The sequence below is a fragment of the Pimephales promelas genome, chromosome 12, assembly GCF_988280905.1.
Source record: "Pimephales promelas chromosome 12, fPimPro1.hap1.1, whole genome shotgun sequence".
Classification (NCBI taxonomy): domain Eukaryota; kingdom Metazoa; phylum Chordata; class Actinopteri; order Cypriniformes; family Leuciscidae; genus Pimephales; species Pimephales promelas.
Window position 1 is genome coordinate 19,464,374 of NC_142780.1, and position 24,393 is coordinate 19,488,766.

Sequence of the window (24,393 nt, forward strand, 5' to 3'; positions counted from 1 at the left end):
AACAGACTATGGGTATGTGTGTCATGCCATGGTGCTGCTCAGTGCCACGCTGCAGTTCGTCCTGTATGAGTCTGCACCGGTCAGAGGTGGGTTACATTCACAGAATTAGCGCTTATTCAGTTCAGAAGGGTTCGGATCAGGACTTTAGTGGTGTTATATGGACTATGTTATACGGGAGGCTGTTGTTATGTCAGAGAGAGAAAAAAGGGGAAGTCTATAGGAACTATCTCTCTTACCTGTTAGGGAAAGCCTAGGGAAACATGAAGACAACAACAACAACAAAAAAAATCTAAATAAAATAAATAGAATGCATAAAGCATGTATCAAGCATAAAATGAACTGAAGCTAATACTAACAAGTCTAAATAAATAGATTAAATTGGCATTTTGTCCTGAATATGATACATTTTTGGTGTCTCAAGACTTTTTCCTTGTAGACAGCATCTAATGACTACAATCATGTATTATTTATAATAGTAGTGTTATTAATGTTTTAAATTAGCTTTTGTTATATGTTTTTTTTCTTTTTAAGTTTATTTTTTTTTGTAATTTTATTATGTTTTAGGTTTAACTTATTTTTATTTCAGTTTTAGTTTTACTTTAATTTTAATGGTTCAACTTAAACTTATTTCAGTTAGTTGCTAAATTTTCTGTCTAATATTTATATTTTAGTTTTAACATTTTTTTTTAAATAGTTTTAGTTACAGTACAGGTAATAACCCTGATACAACAACAAATAATTGTAGCAAAAAAAATGTAATAACTAGTTTGAATGACTAGTTTGAATGATTTTCTATAAAATAAAAAGAGAATAAAACAGCTTAAATAAAAAGCTTAAGCACCACTTTCCACTGACCATTTGTTTAAAACATTTTTGTGTTTTTTTTAGGTCATTTCCATTTCCAGATTATTCACAATTTTCTCTCTTCATTACATCCTTCATCTCTCCACATCATGCTCTCTCTCACCTGACATAGAGAGAGATGGGCACGACTGTGTTGAGGATGATGACATAGGACCAGAAGGACAGGAAGGCTGAGAACAGGAAGTTGTCCACAGGAGGATCCCAAGGAAGGAAACTTTGGAACAGAGCACCCACTTCTTTCTCCCAAACGGCATTTCCTATGGCCAAGATCACGCCCATACACACCAGGAACCCAAAAATCTGAGCAGGGGAAAATGATATACATGGAAACTGGATTCATTTTCAAACCCTGAGTGTGCCTAAAGTATTTACACTCAAATATTCATTTGCAGAGTATGTGTGGCCTCAAATCTTTACACATTCAGCAGAGGTTTGTAGGAGAGTGTGTGTTTGTCAACAGTTTCTTCTCACCCAGAGCACCAGTGTATTCATCAATCTGTCTATACTGGTCCGCTTGAACTTAGTCCGTCCACTGTTCTGCATCAGCTTGGTGTCAGGACCTGAGATGTAACATTATGACAGGTTAAAACGGAAAATAAATCACACACACACACACACATCGACAGACAAACAGACACACCAACCTGCGAATATAACGAGGCCATAGCAGCTCTCTGTGTTGCGCAGTACGCAGCCTCGGAGCAGCATGTTCTGGTTGCTGAGGGGGTATTTACAGTCTTTCCAATACAGAGTCCCACAGAAACGATCGAGCTTGTTGTTTGGAGGCTCACACACCACTTCTCCTGTAGATACACACACCGCAAGAAAGATGAAAAAATGAGGTCACACATAAGGAAAATATTGACATTTTATGTAATATGCGTCATGACCAACTGTTCAGCATTCTGGACCTTGGTACTATTGTAAGCTTTGGATTTTTTTTATTGTTGTTTAAAAACAGGAAGCGTGGGTGGTCTGTGCTGATACAGGTTTGATGATGTGAGAGTGTGTGTGTAGCAGAAAACTGCAAAGAAATGTTGCTGAGAATCACATCTCACTTTGACTCGGTACATCTTTCCTCTCTCTCTTTTTCCAGTACACCAACTCGCAATGAGGGAAAACAGTTGCGTAATTTTTGCACATTTACACATTTATTTTGTTTAACTATACAATTTTATTTTATTTTTCATGGTAAGCAATTCATCAAATGTTGGTGCAGTGGTGCTATAGTAACGTTTGCTCTATCACTGCAGTCTGCTGCATCTTACACAATCAAGCTTGAACCATTCAGCACAGATTTGGATGAGTTTGTGCTGTTAACTGATCTGCATAATTCCTTTAGTAAATCTGCTAATACAACACAGACAGTGCATGCAAATTAACAGTATCAGTGAGTGCGGTTCATACTGGAATACCCCTCTGAAAATATGCAATTCCTTTTTTGCCTTTCTATTCTTGTTCCATGCACTTCTGCAAATCTGAAACATACTGTACACAAACATGTTCTCTCGTTTATCAGTTCTAGAGGTGGGAGTAAGTCACTAAATGCAAGCCTCACGTCAAGTCCAAGTCTTAACATTGCAAGTCAAAATCAAGTCAAGTCATTCCATTGTAAGGGTCAAGTCAAGTCAAGACATACTCTTTGTCAAGTCAAGTCAAGTCAAATCGCAACTTAGTCATCAAGTCATACCAAGACGGACACAGGTTAGTTTTACACATTTTTAACTCTGGGACTTTTAATACTATATATAAGACACATAGGGCTGATGGGTTACAAAAATAAATAAATGCTAATAAATGCTCTAAAATAAAAATAAACTAAATGAAGACAAGTAAACAAGAATTAATACAACTTTTCCCATCTTGTAAAAATAAATAAATAAATAAAAAGATATTCCATCCTAAATTAGTACTGTATGCCAACGTTTGTATGTCCTCACTCTAAATATCCAATTGATTTGATCCCATGACACAAAATATTATATGGAAATTTTAAGAAAACAAATCTAATCATTTAAATGATTTAAACCCGGCTATTTTTTAATACGTGGGTCGTTATAATTGACGTTCTCAACTACTTTCTACATTACTTTCTCCCGCCCGCAACATTTATGTTTCGTCCCGCTCCCGCCCACAAAAAGACTTTTTTCTGTACCTCCAAATACTTAAGTTAGCCCACGTGTCGCCACCATACACATCAGCATAAATGCACCTGATAAATTATTTGTTACATTACCGCCTGCGCTCTCTCTTTTGATGTATAAAAAAAATTCATTTCAAGTAAATAGGCACAAGTCTAAAGTCACAAAGAGCAAGTCTAAAGTCAAGTCGAGTCTTTCCAGAGATCTAGTCAAGTAAGTCTCAAGTCCAGAAAATTGCAACTTGAGTCTGACTCGAATCAAGTCATATGACTTGAGTCTCCCACCTCTGATCAGTTCACAAGATTGCTTATCTCTCTCTTAGTCTTACTAATTCTGTCCCAATTCCACTCTCACTAACTTTCACATCTAACTGGAGCACATTCAATACCAAATAACATACCATCAAACTGGGCCAGGTTATTAGGATATCCTAGCTCTGAGGTAACAGACAGAGACTGGCGCACCTTCATGTTGGTCTCACTGGGAGATAAATGAAGACATTACATTTTTTTTTTACACTGTAAATATGAAATCAAAAGGACAAATTCAAGAAATAAACACAGTCTTACCCATCCAGTTCTGCAGTTTCAATGTAACAGAGGCCATGTGGTTCACTGCTGGACAACAGGAGCAGGTCAGCCTGCAACACATTTGCAGTATACAGATGGGTTATCATTGTTAGCTAAAAATAAAAGTGTTAAAACATTTTTTGTTCAATAAAAATAATGCTAAAATAAAAGTTATTCCATTCAGTAGTCAATTTGATTTCAAGTTCATTTTGTCAATTTGAAACAGTAAAATTACTAACTGGAAAGAAAATAAATAAAAACTAAAACTAAAAATAAAAATAAAGTAATTAACCTAAATACAGATATTTAAGAGAAAAAAAAAAACTAATAATAATACGAACAAAAGCAAATAACAAAATGACTAAAAATGTTATTAAATTAAAACTTAATTAAAATATAAAAATAAAAGCCATTTCAAAATATCAATAAAAAATACAATAGAATATAAATATTACTAAAATAACACTGGCATACAGTGAGATCAAAACTGCAATTAGCATGTTAAAAAGACGTCCAAGCTGCTGTTTATCCTCTAGAGACAGAGTTGCATAACCAGCAGCATAATCAGCAAATCAGACCTTGGCAACTGGATCAATATCACAGTGCAGTATTCAAGACCAAATGCATCAGACATAGTACGTGTGCCTACATGACTCTGAATTACTAAATGCAATGTCTGGGAAGCTGAGCTAGCTTTTAGACACTACTAAAAGTGTCTTTTTAATTCCATAAACCATGTTTACTGAATTAATGTCATGAAGGACTATAGAGGAAAACTCACAGCCACAAACTGATTGTTCTCCAGTTTGATGATGTCACCCACTCTGACATTCAACCATTTCTCATTCTGAAGACTGAGAAAGTGAAAAAAGTGCTTTGTGATTGTTGGACAAATTATATATAATTGTTGTAATGTAATATTTATATATATATATATATATATATATATATATATACACAGTATATATATATATATTACATTACAATACAATATACAATATCACACACACATACATTTTGTAAAATAAAAGTAATATTACTTTACAAATTAAAATATAAAATACAAACTTTTTTATGTTGTGAACATTAACTACATTGTGCGCAACAGCTCAGACACAGATTTATATTTTCTTAGTATATTTTCTTGTAAACACAATGTAAGAGGAAGTGTGTATATTAAAATAAGACTTACATGCCACCGATGAGGACCTGAGACTGACGGTTATTCACCTGTTTGTCACTCTTGTGACGAAACTGTGGGAGAAACAGATGTGTGTGAAAAGTGTGTCTGACTGTTTTTTTTTCGTGAGGAAGTAGTGGTGTTTAAAGGTGCATTGCACAACTTTCATGTTAAAAATACCCGTTTTTCGAACCCATACATGCTTAAACAATTGCCTGATAGGCTGAATGAGGGATTCGGTAAGGAATTTGAGACTGGGCGTGACGTCATGCGCGTTCATGCTCACCTGGCTGTGTCTGGCAGGTTTGTGTATTCGCAGCTATCAGCGAAGACAACTCAAGCGACAAAACTTTAGTCAACGTTCGACAAAAGTAGAAGATGGATTCAAAGAGACCGGTGGTAATTCATTCCAAACCCCAACGCAATCTCCACGTAAGACAAAGAAAATAAAACTTTTGTCACGTGCCAGGCGTCGGAATAAGACGAGAGTCAACATCGGGAAGGCTTTCGACAAATGGAGAGATCTCCGGTCTGCTCTAGGGCTCAAACGGGATCCTATACAAAGTAATAACTTGTATTGTTCATGAACGTGTTTCCATAATAATACAATCATAAGTGGATACAGTAAGCACATAAAACAGTTCAACATGGAGATGGAAACAAAAACCGAAGTTTTCTACTACCCCCGTTTTCTCCTTACACATAAGTGTGTAATTTACTAAAATGCCTTTCCTTTCATATATTTAAAACATTATGATATATATAAAACATAAACAAGACATTATCACTGTAACAAAAGATTTGTGCAGCTGATGCTCCTTTTGTTATGAACAGCTCGTGCAAGCGTGCGTGTGCATGTGGTCCATGAGCGTAGACATCTCTGGTTGCAGTTTCGCTTGTTGCCAGAGGGGGCATAGTTCTGCAAAAACTCAGACACTTGTGCAATGCACCTTTAAGGTGATGTTATGAGTCTTAGAATATTTCTGTGAGGAGGGGAGTTTGGAAGTTACAGTACGTTACAGTATGCGTGTATGCGAGACTCACATAGTCATCGGTGGCATCTTTGACTGCAGTGATGCTCAGCACCAGCACTAAAGGCACAATAGTGGTGAACCAGGACAATGAGGAAATCTGTGGAATCAACTGAGACAAAAACATACAATTCATTTTCGGTATGTTTAGAATTAAAGTTAACGGGTTTCCATGTGCTGCTAATTGCAGGTTTTAGGTCTAGAGGAATTGTCATGATCACAGCCATGAATAGACTTTTGAAAATGACCTCACTGTTTTATCTGCACATAATCAGCATTCATAATAAACATTTACTTGGAGCACATACCTGCAGTATGAGAAGAAACAGGAAGTAAGTATTGGCAACTTCCTGGAACTGCTCAAACAGGTTGACTGGTAGGAAGGTGATGATGTTGTACTTTGAGGTCATGATGCAGTTGTTCTGCGGACAAGAAAAGAGATGAAGGGGTTGGGATAGGCAGGGCAGAAGATACAGGTTGAATGTGTGACTGTACAGTTTGTATGTGAGACTTACAGCATACTGGAACTTCTCATTGTACTCTCTATCATTGGCTCGGACTCTTCTTTCCTCCTCTGCGAAGAAAACAAAACATGAGATGTAAAAACAGGATGAAATATCTCAAATAAAAAGGATGATGAAAGATACATTTAAAGTGGACATTATAAAAGTGTCCTCAATATTTTTCCATTAAATTATGTCTTGACAAATTTGCTTGTGATTTGCTTTAAAGCACCATTCCACTTTACACAAATCAATGTACCTGGAATGTTGAGTACCGTAGTTATTAAAAATGAAGTTTAAAGAACATTTCAAAAACCTCATACTAACCTTTTATAACATTGTATTACCATTAATGAAACTGGTCGTATTTACTGTCTTGCAATGTTACAAATCAACACTCCAAGAATGTGGATAAAAAAACAAGTTTAATTAAGGAATGTTTTTCTATACTATCATTAAGGCAATTGAATATTATCATGTTTTTCTGATATATTAAATCACTGTTTCTACAACCAAAATATAATTTTTGGAAAATGTTCAGAACTATGAATGTATGAGATTGCCTGTTCCAAGAAAAAACAATCAACACATGCAAAATCAACTTTATTTTGCGGAGAAAAAAAGTCAGTTCTTCAGTGAGAAAAGAAGCACATTGGTCAATAACAAGCTTTGTATCTAACTAGATATTTTGTGTGAAATGAATTTTAAACTACGGTGACAGCTAATGTTAGCCTTGTAGACGGAAGACTGATTTCTCTGATGTGTGTGCAGTTCCAGATTAGTGGGTGTGGCTTGCGGAGCTGTGCAATGTGGTGCATTGTGGGTGTTGTTGTCTTACATTCAAATGCGCCCGGTTATTTTATGTCTTTTCTCGGTCAAGAGGGCTCCAAATTCAAAAATTCTTTTACATTTCGACTACATAATCCACTTTTAATAAAGATTAAAGGGTTAGTTCACCCAAAAATGAAAATTCTGTCAGTATTTACTCACCCTCATGTTGTTCCAAACCTCTATGTTTTTATTTGTTCTGCTATACACAAAGGAAGATATTTGGAAGAATGTTTTAATCAAACAGATCTCATTCCCCATTGACTACCATAGTATGTATTTTTTCCTACTATGGTAGTCAATGGGGAATGAGATCCGTTTGATTAAAACATTCTTCCAAATATCTTCCTTTGTGTTCAGCAGAACAAATAAACACATAGAGGTTTGGAACAACATGAGGGTGAGTAAAGAACTGTACTGACAGAATTTTCATTTTTGGGTGAACTAACCCTTTAATGTTGAAATGCTCCTTTAAAGACTTCATCGAGTGGCAGTGGCATACAGTAACTTTCGGTTCCTCACGAGACAAACTATATGGTCAGAGGGTCGTGTCAATGCTAAACACCAACTTTCATCAAGTGTGACCAAGCTGTGGTTGCTAAGTCAAACGCAAAACAACAACAAGAAGGAAACAATGACTAATTGTAGTATGACAGATTAATTTCTGCATGATGATGAGGCTGAAAACAGGACTAAGTGTGAAAGAATAGACTGCGGTTAGCATAATAGTCATACACCTGCTGTTGAAAGCGAGACTCAGTTTCAGAAGCTCACATTTAGCTCTTTACACCTGTTTCCAGCCAGACTGACATATATGATCCAAAAACACACAGTAGTGTGTAGTAAAACAACACAACAGTTTGTTTCTGAGAAGAGCTCCTTTTTTGGTTCTCTTCTATTTTTATAGAAATTGTAGAAAACGTCTTTGCCGGATTCTGTCACATCCTGTGCTCACAGCTGCACAGTATTTTTGTGCTACATGGCCACTCCATGTGACAGACTGTCTGTACGTGAGAAACAGAGAACGAGAGAAAGAGAGTGAGTGTGTGTCACTACATCATATTATCCATGGGTGACTTGCTGCATCTTAGTGGAGGAGACATGTCCCTTTGCTCTCTAGTGTGATGAAAAGATCATAGACCCTTGTGAATTTGCAAAAAGTCTCAAGTCAAAAGCTGAAGAACAAAGGAAGTGTTGAGCATCATCATCTCCATCAAACCTCTCCTCTCAAGACAAAAGACACCGAAACTCACTCTTATCTCTCATCTTTTCTTCACTCTCAACAAAACCCTTTACTGTGATAGTTTGCAAGATAAAAGATATATTGATGCATTTGGTTGGTCTGATTTCACTCTGTGCTGCTGTAATATAGATGAGAATCATCTTTGGAAAAAACAAAACAAAAACACACTGACCTCATTTACTCCCTGCTTGATTGTGAGAGAAAGAGGACTGCTAAATGGCCGAGAGCTGCATCTGCACCATTTACAGTATGTTTGCATCAAAAGGTCAAACCCATGCATGCATGCAAATATAGCCAGCCTGTAGCCTGTTTCCTTCTGCACTGAGCCCCTCATACCTTCTCTGGTCCTCTGCTCAGTTACCAAGACTCTATGTCTGTGGTTTCCTGTGTTAAAACAGCTCTGGCCGATTGATATACACTGCCCACATAGCCAACACACAGCAATATGCACACTAAAACAACTTTATGCTGCCACAAAAAAAAAAAAAGTCTCTACACCGTCAGCAAAAACTGTACATTCACTTTTTACGGGGGCAATACCCTTAAAAGAACTCATTTGTATTCAGCTATTTAACCTAACCCTAACCTAGGGTACCCTTTCAACGTTAGTTCACCCAAAAATGAAAATTCTGTCATTAATTACTCACCCTGCATATAAGACTTTGGTGTAAAACTTTATTTTACAGTGTCCTTTTACAGATGTTACATGTACTTACTATAGTAATAACAGTAAATTATGCATAATTACATTCAACTAACCCTCAACCAAATCCTAATCCTACCCAAACCCAAGTAAGTACATGTAGTTGCTTAATATTACTCAGTAATTAAACATATAATTACACTGTAACAATGACACCTTAAAATAAACTTCGGTTAATCTTCGGAACACAAATGATCTTTTTAATGAAATCTTAGAGCTTTCCATCCCTCCATTGTCAGCCTACGCAACTATTACTTTTAAGCCCAAGAAAGATAGTAAATACATGAAAGAAATCCATGTGACTCCAGTGGTTTAACCTCAATTCTATGTAGTGACCGGAGTGCTTTGCGCAAAAAAATCCGCATTTTTAAAAAATATGAATCTCCAACATCCATTCACGAGAGCAACACGAAGCATGCATGCTGTGTTCATGCGAGAGCATACATTGTTTCGTGAACATGCATTGGAGATTAATATTTTATAAATAAAGTGGTAAATTATGTTTTTTTTTTTTTTTTGCGCAAACAAAGCACTTTAACACATAAAATTGAGGTTAAACCACTGGAGACATTTTTGGGTGAACTAACCCTTTAAACAGACAGAAAATTCTGTCATAATTTACTCATGCTCCATGTCGTTCCAAATCTGTATGACTTTCATTGTTCTGTGGAGCACAAAAGAAGATACTGTCCATGCAATAAAAGTAAATGGGATCTATTATTGCTTGGACACCAATGCTGTTCAAAATATTTTGTGTTCCACAGAGAAAAGCAATTCACACAGGTTTGATATGACGTGATTGAGTAAATAACACATGATAACTATAATGATGGCAATAACTATAAAGCTTTAATAATCGTTGTAATTAGGGATGGCCATTTTTGCCATTTTTTTCTTTTTGAGTGGCCTACTGAGGAGTCACGGCAGAGTCGACGAAGAGAGGAGCCATGATGGAGTCTTGGCTGACGACATCTGGAGGACGACTGACGGAGTGGAGCCCTCGGCGCAGATGGAGAGCCAATGGGGCCAAGTGAGACAGATGGTTCTGGAGACCAAGGCACAGCTGTAGCGACAAACGTCCAAGGTGAAGCCTGATGATTGAGGCAGAGCCGGTGTGACAACCAAGGCAGGAACAAGGTGGAGCCAGGAGGAAGGCGGAGCCTGTTGAAGCCGTAAGGGTGGAGAGATGGAACACAGAATGGCTGATGGCTCGTAAGTCTGACTGACCAAAGTGGAGCCAAATGGACGAGGGAGCTCAGTGGAGCCGTAAGTCCTATGGTCTCTGGGGGATCCGAGGGAGGGAAGAGCTGAGAGGTCAACGATCCAAGATAGAGTGACGGAATCAGAAAGAGGGGATCCACTTGTTTGGGCGAAGCGGTTTATCCACACAGCCAAGCGTCAGGGGAGAAGACGGTGAGCTTAAGGGAACCCGAAAAAGACGGATCTGAAGTACTGGCTGAATCTGGATGAGGAGGGAGGCTGGATGGGGTCAACACAATCTCATTACAGGGTGAACAGGCTTTATGATCAGCAGGACCAGCGGCAATGAGAGTGCAGAGGATTCAAGGCTGGGCAGAACCAGCGGCAATGAGGGTACAGAAGATTCAGGGCTGGGCTGAGTGGGGAGCACTACCTTTGTCTCCCAATCAATTAACTTTGGTGTCCAGCTCCGGCAATATTCCCACGGGTACGGATGTTGCTGGCTCACACACCTGGTTAGACTGACTGTGAGGCTTTGGCTCCGAGGCAATAGTTGGCGCTGTCCTCATCTCAGACTCTGGCTCATTTATCGCAGCAGGCAGAAGCTCCCTGTCTGCCGTTGGCTCTGGCGTCGTATCTGTGTTTTGGGCTAATAGTTGGTTAGGCTCTGGGTTTGATGATGCAGGTGGTGGCATGTACTGGGGGTAAACACTTTCCAGACACTGTAGGATGGCCTCCCTCCATGCCCCTTCCGTCATGTCTGGTAAGTTGAGAGGTCGATGGAAGTTTTCCACAATCCAGTATGGCAGTCCGTTGGGCAAGTGTGCTGAACTGAATTGTATAGTCCAATAATTGAAGCCCTTCCTGGGCTAAAGCAATAAATATTGCATTATATTCCATCTTCTTTTAGGTCAGGTATACTGTCACATGATGATGAAGAAGGTTCAAATAACAACAGTCTTTATTCAAGTAAAACAAACTTGTTAGTGAATGCCCATGGAAATGAATGACTGGTGGGAAAGCTAGAACAAAGGAAGTAGGTGACTGAAGATGAAAAAAAAAACTTAAAGTAAGTGAAAATTAAACCTAACTGTGACTCACTTTCAGAATTTTTTTCTCATCTGATGAACGATAAAAAATTGGCAGCCAATCAGAGTCCATCATGCTATACAGAGCTTGAGCATTTAAAGCAGCAGACAACATAACTGCAGTGCATACTTAAAATAAACAACAACTAATGTAGTTATAGCAACAAGTATCTTTACACTTACAGTATCATGTATTCTATTCTACCTAATCTATTCTCAGCCTCCGCACGTTTGATCTGTTGCTTGTTAACATATTGTTTTCTATATGTTATGAGTTGGAGGTTTAGTCCTTATCTTCCATGCTGTGTTGGGTTAGTATTAGTCAACAAACTCTCTTTGCCGTCACCACGAGACAAGCTGTATACTTCAACAAATAAACATAAAATTTCATGATCATTATTCTAATTATATATAGCATTATGATCTCCCTCATGGATTCATTTAGAATCTGAGTTATAGCAGTATCATATGATAACATTAATAACTCTGAAGGGTGACTTAGTATTCATTCAATTGACAACATTCTGCCTTTATTTTAAATTGAAAGAAGAAAATCTGTATCTGTCCTCTCAGCTGTCCGTCCGTATCTTCTTCCTTTCCCATCCCCTATCCTTTCACTTTCTCCCCTCTTCCTCAAGGTCACATCTTTCTTTTCCCTTGCTCGTGGCTATCTGTTGTACTCTCCACCTCTCTGTTATCAGTCCTAATGGAAAACCACACCGCTGTCGCCAGAGTCTGGGAGTGCATTGCCTATTGGCTGCCGATGACATAATGGCTCTGGCTGTCGGAGGGTCCTGTTCCATCCGGACAGCACCTTAGCAAACTGGGCCATTAAGCACTTTTAACACAGCACCCTTACTAATACAGCCAAGGACAAGCAAAAGACGCAGTGAAGCGCTGCTTGTGTGATGTTTCTCAAAAAAAAAAAAAAAAAAAAAAAACAGTCATTGACAGAGAAGGAGCAGTCATTGCTGTGATTCAGCACTACTGCCAAGGACATCCGTTACGCTAGCTCATAAATCTGTGCAAATTCAAACAGACCAGCAAGTTATGGATGTGCAATGTTGCAGAACATGTCTTGTGAAAGCATAGACTATTCTGAAAGTCATGGAAAGCTTCATTGACACTGTGATTGACATAATACTTATTTTTAACAGTATCTTTTATTAGTTTATTTAAAAAAAGAAGCAAACATTAAATACATGTTGAATTCATTATCTATGATAACCATATTTTTTAATGCAGTTTTAATTTCTTAAAAAAACTTTTGCAAGTATGACCAGACCAACATATGAATTTTCGAAACATCCACTTTTGTTCTGGTTCTGACATTGCAGTAAATTGCGCAGATTAAATCTAACAATCGCTTATCATATCACCGTGCAAATTATACTTTGTTCTCAAATTGTTAATATTAAAAACGTCAGCATTGCGTGACTATGTAATGTTCTTCCAAAATGTATCCTTGTTTTCGCATAGGGCCAGTTGCAGTCTCTTCTTGTGTAGCTACTCCAAAGTCCAAACAAAATCTTTTGCATTTTACAGCGGGTGAATCTGTTTATTGTCGTTTAAACTTTCTGGATCCACCATCAACTTGATAAGTTTAATTATATCAAGTGCTGTGAGAAAAGGCTATAAATCTCCACCTCCAACATCCTCATATGCAATAGCTTATACTAGACAAGACTAATTCTTTATGGTTACAGATGTGACGTAATGATGCAAAGACATGCTCGAATTTCCAGCAGAAATCCACCAGTACCAGTGGAATTAAAAACATTATTACAAGCTTACCGCTTTGAATCGAGCTAAGGCAAGCAGATAGTTTTGAACACTGGCTGGTTATGTATTTTCTCAAATATGTACTGTATTTTGGATCATTTTTAACCCAAAAAAGCTACGGACTGCAGCTTTAATTAAAATTAAGTTTTATTTTGGCATAATCGTTTGTTCTTATTATTTTCACAAACTGCTTTACTGCATACACACTCACACTACCAGTAAAAAGTTTGGATTACTTCTAAAATGTTTTATGTTTTTTAAATCTCTTATGCCCACCAAGGCTGCATTAAAAGAACGCAATAAAAGGGAATCTTTCGGTCAGATCTCAAAAACAGCACACATTTGATCAACATGCCAAAGTAGCACTAAAGGACAATTAAAGTGCCTGTTGTCTCCAATATTTTAAAGCATTCATCTTATTTAACACCAAAAAAAGACAAGCCACAGGCTCAAATTAGCCTCATAGTGGGTGAGCTAATTGCTACTGTTCTCCAACCTCTTTGCACACACAGCAGAGGAATGACACATGAATCCTTAACAGAGGCAAAATACTCACTAATGCATTCATGTAAATGGTTGCACTTTCCTAGAGTTGTTTGTATTCTCTTAATTTACAACACATTATTCAGTCTTCCTTAGAAGACTGTAGAAGTTGGGGGTCCTTCTGTTTTGTATGGTGAGGGGAAGTTTACTATGCTGCACACTAATGCCAAAACATTTGCTGAGCCATCATAAGGCATTTGTTCATCTGATAAAACATGCACATGACCTTCTCATGAACCTTCTATTCATCTCAGTGTCTATGCATCACTTGCTTGATTTTACCACTCTCTTGCAGTCTGCTCCCATTTCCCAACTCCTTCTTTGCCACGTGCCATCATATGTCCAGCTGGCTGACTCATCTATCCATCCAGAAAACACCCTCCATCATGCACCAACCTATTCCTTCACCTTAGCTGCATTGACCAAATCAGTTCAACCAAACCACCGACATGACCGTCTATGAGTATGCTAGCAGACTCTCAGAGTAAAGGAATTACAAGGGGTTCACATGAGGTCAGGCTTAAAGGGTTAGTTCACCCAAAAATGTTAATTTTCTGTCATTACTCACCCTCATGTCGTTCCAAACCTGTAAGACCGTCGGCCATCTTCAGAACACAAAGATATTTTTGATGAAATCCGAGAGAGTAAAGACATCGTTAAAATAGTCCATGTGACTACAGTGGTTCAACCTTAACGTTATGAAGCAATGAGAATACTTTTTGTGCACTAAACAAAACAAAAATAACTACTTTATTCTACAATTTCTTGTTCATGTGTGATGTTGACGCAGGAGCCGGCCAATACTGTGTTCTGACGTAGAACCCAAAGCACTGCACTGTGTTTACAATACAATTTGAACAACATCAGAGATTAACAGGGAACAGAAGAAATTGTAATTGTTAAAAGGCTTATTTTTTACGTATTTTTTGCACAATAAGTATTCTCTTCGCTTCATAACATTAAGGTTGAACCACTGTAGTCACATGGACTATTTTAACCAATGTCTTTACTACCTTTCTGGGCCTTAAAAGTGCCATTAACGTTGCAGTAAATGGGGGGTTAATTTTGCGTCATCTGGCAGACTTTCCACTTCCAGGACTTTTGTATGAAATTCCGCATTTTGTCGAAATAACAGAGGATGCCACAACCCTTATAACCCCAATTTTTCACATTTAAAATGCATAGATAGCCAAGTTTTATTGAAAGCCAATCTGGCTAGTTGTGAATTCCCCCTTTAAGCCCTTTATTCCCCAGAATATTTCACATTATAGTAAATATGCAATTCATTCAGAGCAGAGGTCACTTATACCACCATATAAAATACAGCAGCTACATCCATTTTGATGGCATAAATTGATGACAAAAAGACACTTATCTCCCTTAAACCTTTAAATTGTAACTCTACTGGGAAGTAATGATGATCATGGCAATGTTAAATGATCAGGGATATGATAGTCATGCTGGAGATGATCACTGCTGTGACAGAAGACTGATGGGAGATATTCACTTAACAAACCCAGTGTTAAGAAATCAACCTGAATAGGCCAGGAACAGTTACTGGAATTACTAAGACATTGACTATTCCACGACAAGACATTTCTTCGTGCAGCTTTGGCTTGACTACTGGATATTAATTGGCCTAATGGCCTTAAAGGTCAACTTAAGTGTAGTTCCTTTAAATAATTGAAAACACAATGATCACGATGTCTAATCACATATGGATTATATAAAAGTTGACACCAAGGTGATTTTGTGAGCTGCCTCTTGATTTGAAATGAAGCTGCTGGTCTAGTATACCTGTTGTCCATATGAGTCATTCTGGGCATTTTCAAATGGTGCTTTCTGTCTAGTAGTGATTGATAATCAGAACACATCAAGATGAACTTAAAATCCCCACACAAACAGCAATGTTTGTTCTGTTGTGGTCTGCTTCACAGAATCTGAGAGGTCCAGCTCAACTCTAAACCACAACAGCTACATACATTTACATTTCCAGTTAGGCCTACTTCATTTCACTAACAAAAGTGTACAAAAACATTTCCAACAATTTTACCTTTAGTGAAAAATATGAACTGATGCAACAACAAATCATGAAAGTGAAAATGTTGCTGGCTGTGTTGTTAATTACATAAATTAATTACATTTAAACGGGGCAAACATATACATAAAAAAATCAGACAGCATGTTGATGAGCAGTTTACATACTCATTTAACATTCTGTAAAATAAACTGCTATGATGAGGCATGGGGAAAATGTAGAAAAGTGAAAGATTCAAGTCAGTCAAGGGCGTAGAATATAGTAGGGATGCTGGAAACATGTCCCAATATGTCCCAATATTCAGCGACACTCAATTGTCCTTAGGAATTATTTTGATTTTATATATATATATATATATATATATATATATATATATATATATATATATATATACCACTGTTGTTGTAATTTTGGAAGCATCTGAAATGGGTCATACTATTGACATTCCCAAAGAAGTCAAAGTAAATACGTATAAAATCTTCACTCTTTCAAGGATGTGTATTTAGTGCATGGACAGAGTAGCGTTTAACTGAATGTCTGAAGTAAACTGATATCCAAAAAATAAAAAAACAACAACACAGTAAAGGATAATGTTAAATCTCTGTTAAACTGCCTCATTGTCATTGTTCCCTTTAACTTATACCATTACAGAATTGATTAATTGAAGTCAAGACTAAAAACCTTAATGTCAAACCCTAAATTAAGGGGTTTTTTCCAACTTGAGACATTAACTTTCAATGTAGAAATTAGGTTATGCAATCACCTTAATAACACTTGATAACTAACACTATTTACATTTAAAATGAATGGAGATGTGATGCAGTATACTGAGATATGTGAATATTGATTTGTGAGTGTTGACAGGTGAAAGCATGATGGATATGATCACAAGGTCATTATGGGACATATACGCACACAAACATACACAAGCGAGGGCTGGATATGGATACTGGATATCGGCTTGATTCTGTGAGACAATCATTAGTATGGAATAATGAATGAATAAACACACATATGGGAGAACTACGTTTTGTTTATTTACATGACAGGGAAGTGTTCAAAGACGATGAAACATTGATTTAAAAAATAAGAATAAAGATACATTTTAAATTATTGATTCAAAGTTTAAATATCCTCTATTTCACTATGAATATAATGTTATATATTTAGAATAATAATAAAAAAACAACAACAACAACAAGACGTAGATCCGTGGTAAAGAAATGACAACGCAAAGGAAAGGTACCTGCTCCGTTTCTTATTTTTGTCGTGTTGGTTAATCCCTCTTTCTTCCTTTTTAGAGGGAGAATGATTGGAAACCACTTCTCTGGGATGTCTTTCGGGATAGTCATGTTGTCCCACCGTTGTTTCATTTACATAGCTCTGCGCAGTGTGCGCACACAGAGGACTTCACACCAGCGGAGCGACAGAAAAACTCGCGCGCGGTAGCTGCAGACCGGCGCCGAATGAAGAGTGGAGTGGAACACATCAAATTACAGACGCGGCGGGAAATTACAGCTCGCTCCCTCTCCCTTTTGATTTGCCGCAGAGTCGTCGTTGAGGTCATTCGATGTGAACCAAAATCGATTACACTTTCTCAAAACGAATAATATTCGACTGCTATTATAGCCAATTTGAGTAACTTTCTGGGTTTCAGATATGCTTGGCTTGTATTTTTCTTTAATTAAATGGTATAGTCTAATATATTAAAATGCCTTTAAACTCCTAAATAAGCAAACATTAATTGACAAACAACTAAAATCCTCTAAAATATCGATTTTTGACTGGGCTGACGCTGACGACGACATAATAACACTCTCACCGGACCATGTCAAAACACAGGCGCCACTAGAACTACGACGTTGTTTTTATATGACATAATCAGAAAGCCATTCTATTGGCCAATGATGTGACCAATACGAACTGGCTGATGAGGTTGCCGAGGCAACTTACACTGCAGAGCTGTGAGAGATGTAAAACACGAGGAGCCAGAGCATATAATTGGCTCCTCTGGCAAAGAAATATCCATTTAGTAATCAGATTCAGAGCCAAAATGGCTCCAGATAAATAGGCAGTGGCATATCAGGGCAAAGAGGGGGTAAGAAGGGGTGGCACTGCGGAAGACATCTGGACCAGTCAGGTGTCTGTGCACGTGCTACGCCTGTATGTATCTCAGAGTGTGTGGAGAGAGGGGGAGTCTCGTGCCAAGGAAGGAACCCTCCCAACTCACGTGTAACTTTTGATGTTGCGCTGCACCACAGTAAAAACAAGTTCCAAGCTTTGGAGCAATATCACATTCATGCAGGGCTGTAGGCAGGGTTTTATAATCACAGAGGTGCCACATTTGAGCTAGTTAGGGGGGTACAAGGACATGCACCCTGAGAAATTAGTAAAATTTGATTTCTCTGATTTACATTCGTGCATTTTAAGACGTTTGAAGGGCACACAATTTCATAACAATAGCTTTAAAACCATGTCAGTGGGCAGTAGATTATTTGTCAATACCTGCTCTCTCCTCATCTCCATCACATTTTCTCTCAGTCTCCTTATCTTGCCCTGTCTCTTCCCCTCCTAAAGCTGAGATTTGACTGTTAGTCTTTTCATTTTCATCTGTGTCAGTGAATGCAGTAAACTATGGAAGTAAAATAATGACAAATGTTTTTGAAACAAAAAAGCTTGTTGAATTGCACTAATTGAAAAAAAATATGCATTGCATTAACCCTTGCATTTTAACGCAACATGGTTGTATATTTAAAGGTCCCGTCCTTCATGATTTTTTTTTAAGCTTTGGTTGTGTTTACATTGTGCAAAACAACATGTGCTCATGTATTCATTTTAAGGTCCCGACCTTCATGTTTTGTTTTTTTAAGCTTTGGTTGTGTTTACATTGTGCAAAACAACGTGTGCTCATGTTTTGCGTGTAAACAAACAGTATTTTTCACACTATTTACTTATCCGTATACCGCTGTTTTCACTCTACAAAACATGGCCGATAACTTTCAAGTTCTATGAAGTCCCTCTGTCAGAAATACGTAACGAGTTCTGGTTGTGCCAGCGGTTCCTGTGTTGTGATTCGACAGTAGCTTATCACACGTTACCTGAAAAGGTCACGCCTCTTACCATAAATTGGAGATGCATGCGCTGATTGTTATTGTAAAAAAACATTTATTGTCCGAAAGTGTACAAATGAAGTTGTACGAATTTATACGAATTGCTCAACAATTCAATGAAACGTTAAATAGTTCCAAAGTGCCATGAGAGTGAAGTGAAGCTGATTTGAAGATTGAGAGCCCTTGAGTATGTGTGTATTTAAATTCAGAGTACAAAATGGTAATTAAATTTAAAAGTGTGCGTTTAGGGAGAGTAGCTAATTGTTTACCTGGGGGAGGTCTCTTTCTGAACATTTCCACACCTCTGAAATTCTGCCGCTCAGTCCCATGGGAGAATCTACACACACAACGAGAGAGAACCATTATGTCAACAGGATTTCAAGGGTAAAACAGGGGACGTACCAACAGTTTACGCTCACTCAGGAGTCCAACGATATTTAATCCTTAACAACGACAGTATGCAGATCAGTCAGCTAAAACTAAGCCACTGCTACTGAACCTGTCGCCGTAATCTCAATGCTTAACTTCTGAAAAACCTTTCTTGTCCATCTATTTTTAAATTATGTCAATATTAAGATAATTGATAGGACAAGCGTTTAAGGTGCTTGCACGTACACATTAGTTATAAAAAAAGACTGCTAATGCTAAGTGATAGAAGTGTTCTGGTTAGGTTTGTTCCAGAAACACATTGATGTCTGTGGGTCTGGTTACCAATAAATGTAGCTCTGAAACCACCACATGCTGTCTGCATTCTGTCTCCAATGCCTGACGCACAGGGAATATGAGGCAAACATCGCCTCACTCAATTGTATAGACATTTTATACAATGGGATGTTCAAATGCTCTTTTCTGTATTAGTGTGATTCTTTTATACAATAAAACAAATGATGAAAAAAACAGGTTCCATGAATGCAGATTATACTTAAAAAAAAAAAAAAAAAACTCAACAGATAACAAAGTAATGTTATACTCTGCAGTGTTATATCACATAATTAGACACATGTACTGTATGCAGTTAAAGATCAAATAATATTTTATCCCACATAGTTTTCCATACAGGCACCTGGTTTAAAACGAATGTTCAATATACAATATAGACATCATCAGCAGATATCTGTTTTTCTTATTTACTGTATCTGCCAATATTGTATATTGAAATTGTTCTGCCAATTCTAAGATTTAGAATCACTAGCACCAATTTAAAGGGGTAGCAATTAATCTTACCAGTATTGCACCAGGTCTTTCCTTTATTCTGAAAAGTTAAGCCCCAAAATACTTTAAGCAAAATCGAGAAAAAAAAAAAAAAAAAAAAGTTCGGAAAAGTTTGCCACGGCTGGTGGTGAACTTTTGTAATAATACACATTGGTACAACCATTGGTACGTGACAGTTTAGGTAAGGTAGCTGTGCACGGAGGCTCCGCCTTCTTTCTCTCTGGTTTATAAATACAAATAAACATATCTACGTTGCTATGATCAGACGATTTTCTTATGCTTTAATAAAATGCTTGTTTTCTTAATTTTGTTGTGTATTTATTTTGTTATCTTTTCTAAGGTCCCCAATATCTTTCATATTGTATTACACTATTTACTTTTCCTTCTTTTTACGAAGCCGTATAGATTTATAATATCATCCATGGCTTATCTGTTTTGGCCAGAATTTTAATATCACATGCCTATGTTTAAGTAACATGCCTGTCGCCTTGCTTTTGGCTTGCTTTGAGCTTGCTCAGTTGGGGTTATTTATTTAGTGTTTAGCAATGTTGTTGATCTGTGTTGTGCTACTTACATGTTATCACTGTGAAGCTGCTTTGATACAATCTGTATTGTGAAAAGCGCTATATAAATAAATGTGACTTGACTTGACTTGACTTTTCTCAAACAAACAACACAGCAATGCATTGGTTTCAGTGTTTTTTTTTTTCCATCACCATCATACACACATTAGAGCATTTTGACTTTCCATGCAGGAAATTTAAGTCATCATAACAGGCTTGCAAATAATGACTTTTATATTTCCTTAACCAACAGAGGTCATCATGCAGAGTCATCGAAGATATATTTTTCTGTCTCTGAGCTGGCCTCAGAACATTACTGTCAATGATGTGTTGCTTTGAATACCCACAATAAAGATATCATTTTGTTTTATGTAGATATCAAAGCAGACTGTTCGAGAGCGTGGGACGGGCTGGGTAGGAGAAGGCCACCCCTGGGTTGAGAACAGAAAAAAAAAATACAGTATGCTGCAGGTAAAAAAATAAAGATGATAGAATCCAAAGATGCAAAGAACGCACAGTATAATGCGACTAAAGGTTAACTCAGGTGAGATGGAATATATCTGTCTATGCACACACAAGCTGGCAAGCTGGTCCACATGTGTGTCAGCTATGATTTGAGTCTATTACCATGTATCTGACTGGAGGCTTACACACCAGTAGGTCAAAACCAATGACCCACAACACAGACAGACACACAAACACACACGGATGCGCACAAAGCTACTTAAGGACAAACCCAATAAACACGCTGCTTTTGACACTAAACATCCCAGATCTGGAAGCCATGTTGAATATAAACAGTCAGAGAAGTACACATCTTCAGACTAACAAGACTGCAGTGGTTTAAAGGAAGTCATTTAACTCAGTCAGCATCTCTAATAAGCATCATGTAGCACGGAATGATTCTCTCACATACTGTATGTTACATGCATGGATAAAGAATACAGAGTCTGTCACGCAATGCAAACCAGACTGAATAATCAGACAGGGCTCGCATTTGAAATGTGAGGAAAATGCACTCCTAAAGGAGTAGTTCACTTTTAAAAAAATCTTTTGCTGATAATTTAATCACCCCCATGTCATCCAAGATGTCCATGACTTTCTTTCTTCAGTCGAAAAGAAATGAAGGTTTTTGATGAAAACATTCCAGGATTTTTCTCAATATAATGCACTTTACTGGTAACCAAACGGTTCAAGGTCCAAAAGACACTTTCAGTGCAAATTGCAAACTGTTCAAAGGGCTTTAAACGATTCCAGACGATGAATAAGGGTCTTATCAAGCGAAACGATCGCTCATTTAAAAAAAAAACACAAAGTTTAAGTTTTATAAGCTCAAATGGTCACCTCTGTTCTGTGATGCGCGTTTGTGACTCTCCTTTTCGAACTCGTTCATCAAAATGAACAAATCTTTTCCCGAGTCAATTCATTCATTTCATTCGTTGAATGAACCAAATGACAGCAAAAAAGATTCGTTCATTTTGATAAACAAGTTCGAACAGGATAGACATGGATATCTTGGATGACACGGGGGTGAGTAAATTATCAGCAAAAGTTTTTTTTAAAAGTGAACTACTCCTTTGAATATTTATTTGTGGTCATGTAAGGCTGAACATGTCAGCTTTTGAGGGTTTCTTTTAATATAATTTACGATCAACATACTATGCGTAGCATATTTTAATTTACATCCTTTTTATTTTGCTCCTATACACGTTAATCTTGTTTATTTTCCAATAATTCTTCTGCCCTCATTGGCTTCCCATCTGTTTATTTATATGTCCATTGTTCATGCTTATTGCCTCAAAATCTCAAGCAGGAAATCACCATTAAACCAGAACCCCAATAATGATATTGACTACAGAAAATAATGGGTCTGCTCTCTCTCACCATTCATAAATAGACAAACAGATGTGGCCAAATACATAATTATATTAATGCTTACAGTTACATATAGGTCTATATAATGGGTCATGCCCCTGCTGCTTTCCTTCACTAGGGAATTATAACATTGGTGGTTCTAGAAGCACAACAAAACATTTCTTGGCTGTCAGTCAGAATTTTACCCTCAAAGGAATTTCAAGAACAAGCTTAAATCCTTGGTTTAATTGAGTTTACAAGTTACTTGCAAATACCTAACCTGAAAATTCTGAACCAACACTTTTAACAAGAAACATTTTATAGTCATACAGTCTCTTTAACACAACAAACAAACACAGCAAATCATGTAGGGTTTTTTTTAAAGGGTTTTCCTGACGGAGGCTGAGGATGATAAACAACTTAAAAAAACTTACATTTCCATGGCAGGCTTTTAAGCATTAGTTATATAATATAATGTTGGGTAGGCCTATGTCCTTATCAAAAAAAAAAAAAAAATCTAAAAAAGTATAGGCCTATTCAATCAATGGTTAGCCTATTAAACATTGATTGATTTACGTGGAATTACGTAAATTAATTGGTCATAACTAATTGTAAATCAACATAATATTTGTCAAAGTAACATTTGGAGCTTGAGACTCAAAAATATTTCACAGTTGAGATGTAATATGATATGTCAACTGAAATCCATAAATTAGCCGCTTAACGCTCTTCAAAATGAATGGCGTAACTTGGCATAAGTTCATCTGTGAGAGTAATTAGGTTAAAGCATTCATTAGGTGGTCATATTGTTTACTATGTGGTACTGAAATAGACAACAAAATATATCGACAAATGAAGCAGGATGTTAATACGCAGAACGCCGCTGTGGTGGAGTTTCACAAAGGCTTTAAAAGAGAGAGAAAGAGAGAAAACAACGATATTTAAGTTTTTGCTAACTGTTTCCTCAGAAGTCACGCTGTTAGCATGTAGAACCTTATACTGAACTAAAAGCTATTATTGGCGGAAGGACATTACCTTTATCAGCTCCTCCTGTAAGCAATGCTGATTTCAAACATCTCTGTTGTTCCTTTTCTACAGTATCCCGTCGGGTTAAGGCAACATAGGTTATTTATCGAATTCTCGCTGTCCTTGACGATCAAAACATCCTTGAAAGGTGAAAGTGTATCGGACGCGATGGGCCAGCAGCTGCTCATAGTAATAGGATGAGGGAGGCGTGGGTGGATGGGCGGTGTTTGCATCTCCATCTGGTCTGCACTTTCCCACTTTCAGTCTTGCACTAGGCTAACGTTTTCTGTAAAAGCGAAAAATAAATAAATCCAATTTTGTTACATATCCGATTTATTCCAGTAAGTGTGGTTAAACATTGCACGACTGCAAGCATGTTTAATAATTCTGTTATTTAGTGTGGTTCTAAAGAATGATTATTATACAATTTCAAAGGAATGCAGCAGATATATTCTGCAACTTTGTTCACAGTGCATGGCCCAGGGGGGCAGAACCGACTTTTACCATGTGCTCATTGTTTTGGTTTGCCGTGTGTTCCCTCTGCTGGACACTTTGTGATTCTTCATTCAGTGCACGATGGCCAAACAATTTAAAACCACACACATAAAAAACAACGATATTTACATTGATGACTAATCATAATTTATCTTGTATTAACTAAGCATAAATAAATAAAACTATGGTATATATTGTAATGTAATATAAAGTCTGATGTAATAGTACAATATAAAGGATATGGAAGCTTCATTGCCATAAACCATATTATTGTCACGTTCCAGAGGAAGATGAGGAGAGACACAGAATTTTATTTTATTTATTTTAGAATTTTATTTAACCACAATGATTTAACAACCGAAACAGAGTGCATAGCACAACCAATTAGACAAAGACAGGAAATCCAGAGCACAGTTAGTA

The 24,393-nt window shown here is 37.2% G+C and overlaps 1 protein-coding gene across 3 annotated transcripts in view; it reads right to left on the reverse strand.

Moving 5' to 3' along the window:
* The window catches only part of atp8b2 (ATPase phospholipid transporting 8B2), a 40,824-nt gene extending 17,132 nt beyond the window's left edge, over positions 1 to 23,692 (reverse strand). Inside the window, exons 1-12 of one of the 3 annotated variants that reach the window (XM_039680215.2) lie at positions 23,488 to 23,692; positions 19,093 to 19,160; positions 6,301 to 6,359; positions 6,094 to 6,207; positions 5,799 to 5,897; positions 4,767 to 4,828; positions 4,356 to 4,428; positions 3,575 to 3,645; positions 3,406 to 3,485; positions 1,509 to 1,667; positions 1,336 to 1,424; positions 968 to 1,164 (exon numbers count right to left, since the gene is read on the reverse strand). In XM_039680215.2, coding sequence (XP_039536149.2) covers positions 968 to 1,164; positions 1,336 to 1,424; positions 1,509 to 1,667; positions 3,406 to 3,485; positions 3,575 to 3,645; positions 4,356 to 4,428; positions 4,767 to 4,828; positions 5,799 to 5,897; positions 6,094 to 6,207; positions 6,301 to 6,359; positions 19,093 to 19,117 — 1,028 coding nt within the window. In that variant the 5' untranslated portion in view covers positions 19,118 to 19,160; positions 23,488 to 23,692. Of the gene's footprint in view, positions 1 to 967; positions 1,165 to 1,335; positions 1,425 to 1,508; positions 1,668 to 3,405; positions 3,486 to 3,574; positions 3,646 to 4,355; positions 4,429 to 4,766; positions 4,829 to 5,798; positions 5,898 to 6,093; positions 6,208 to 6,300; positions 6,360 to 6,615; positions 6,746 to 16,959; positions 17,556 to 19,092; positions 19,161 to 23,487 lie in introns of those variants that run through there. The other 2 variants (XM_039680214.2, XM_089117625.1) reach the window with 2 other exon arrangements.
* Between the last annotated feature and the right edge of the window lie 701 nt (positions 23,693 to 24,393).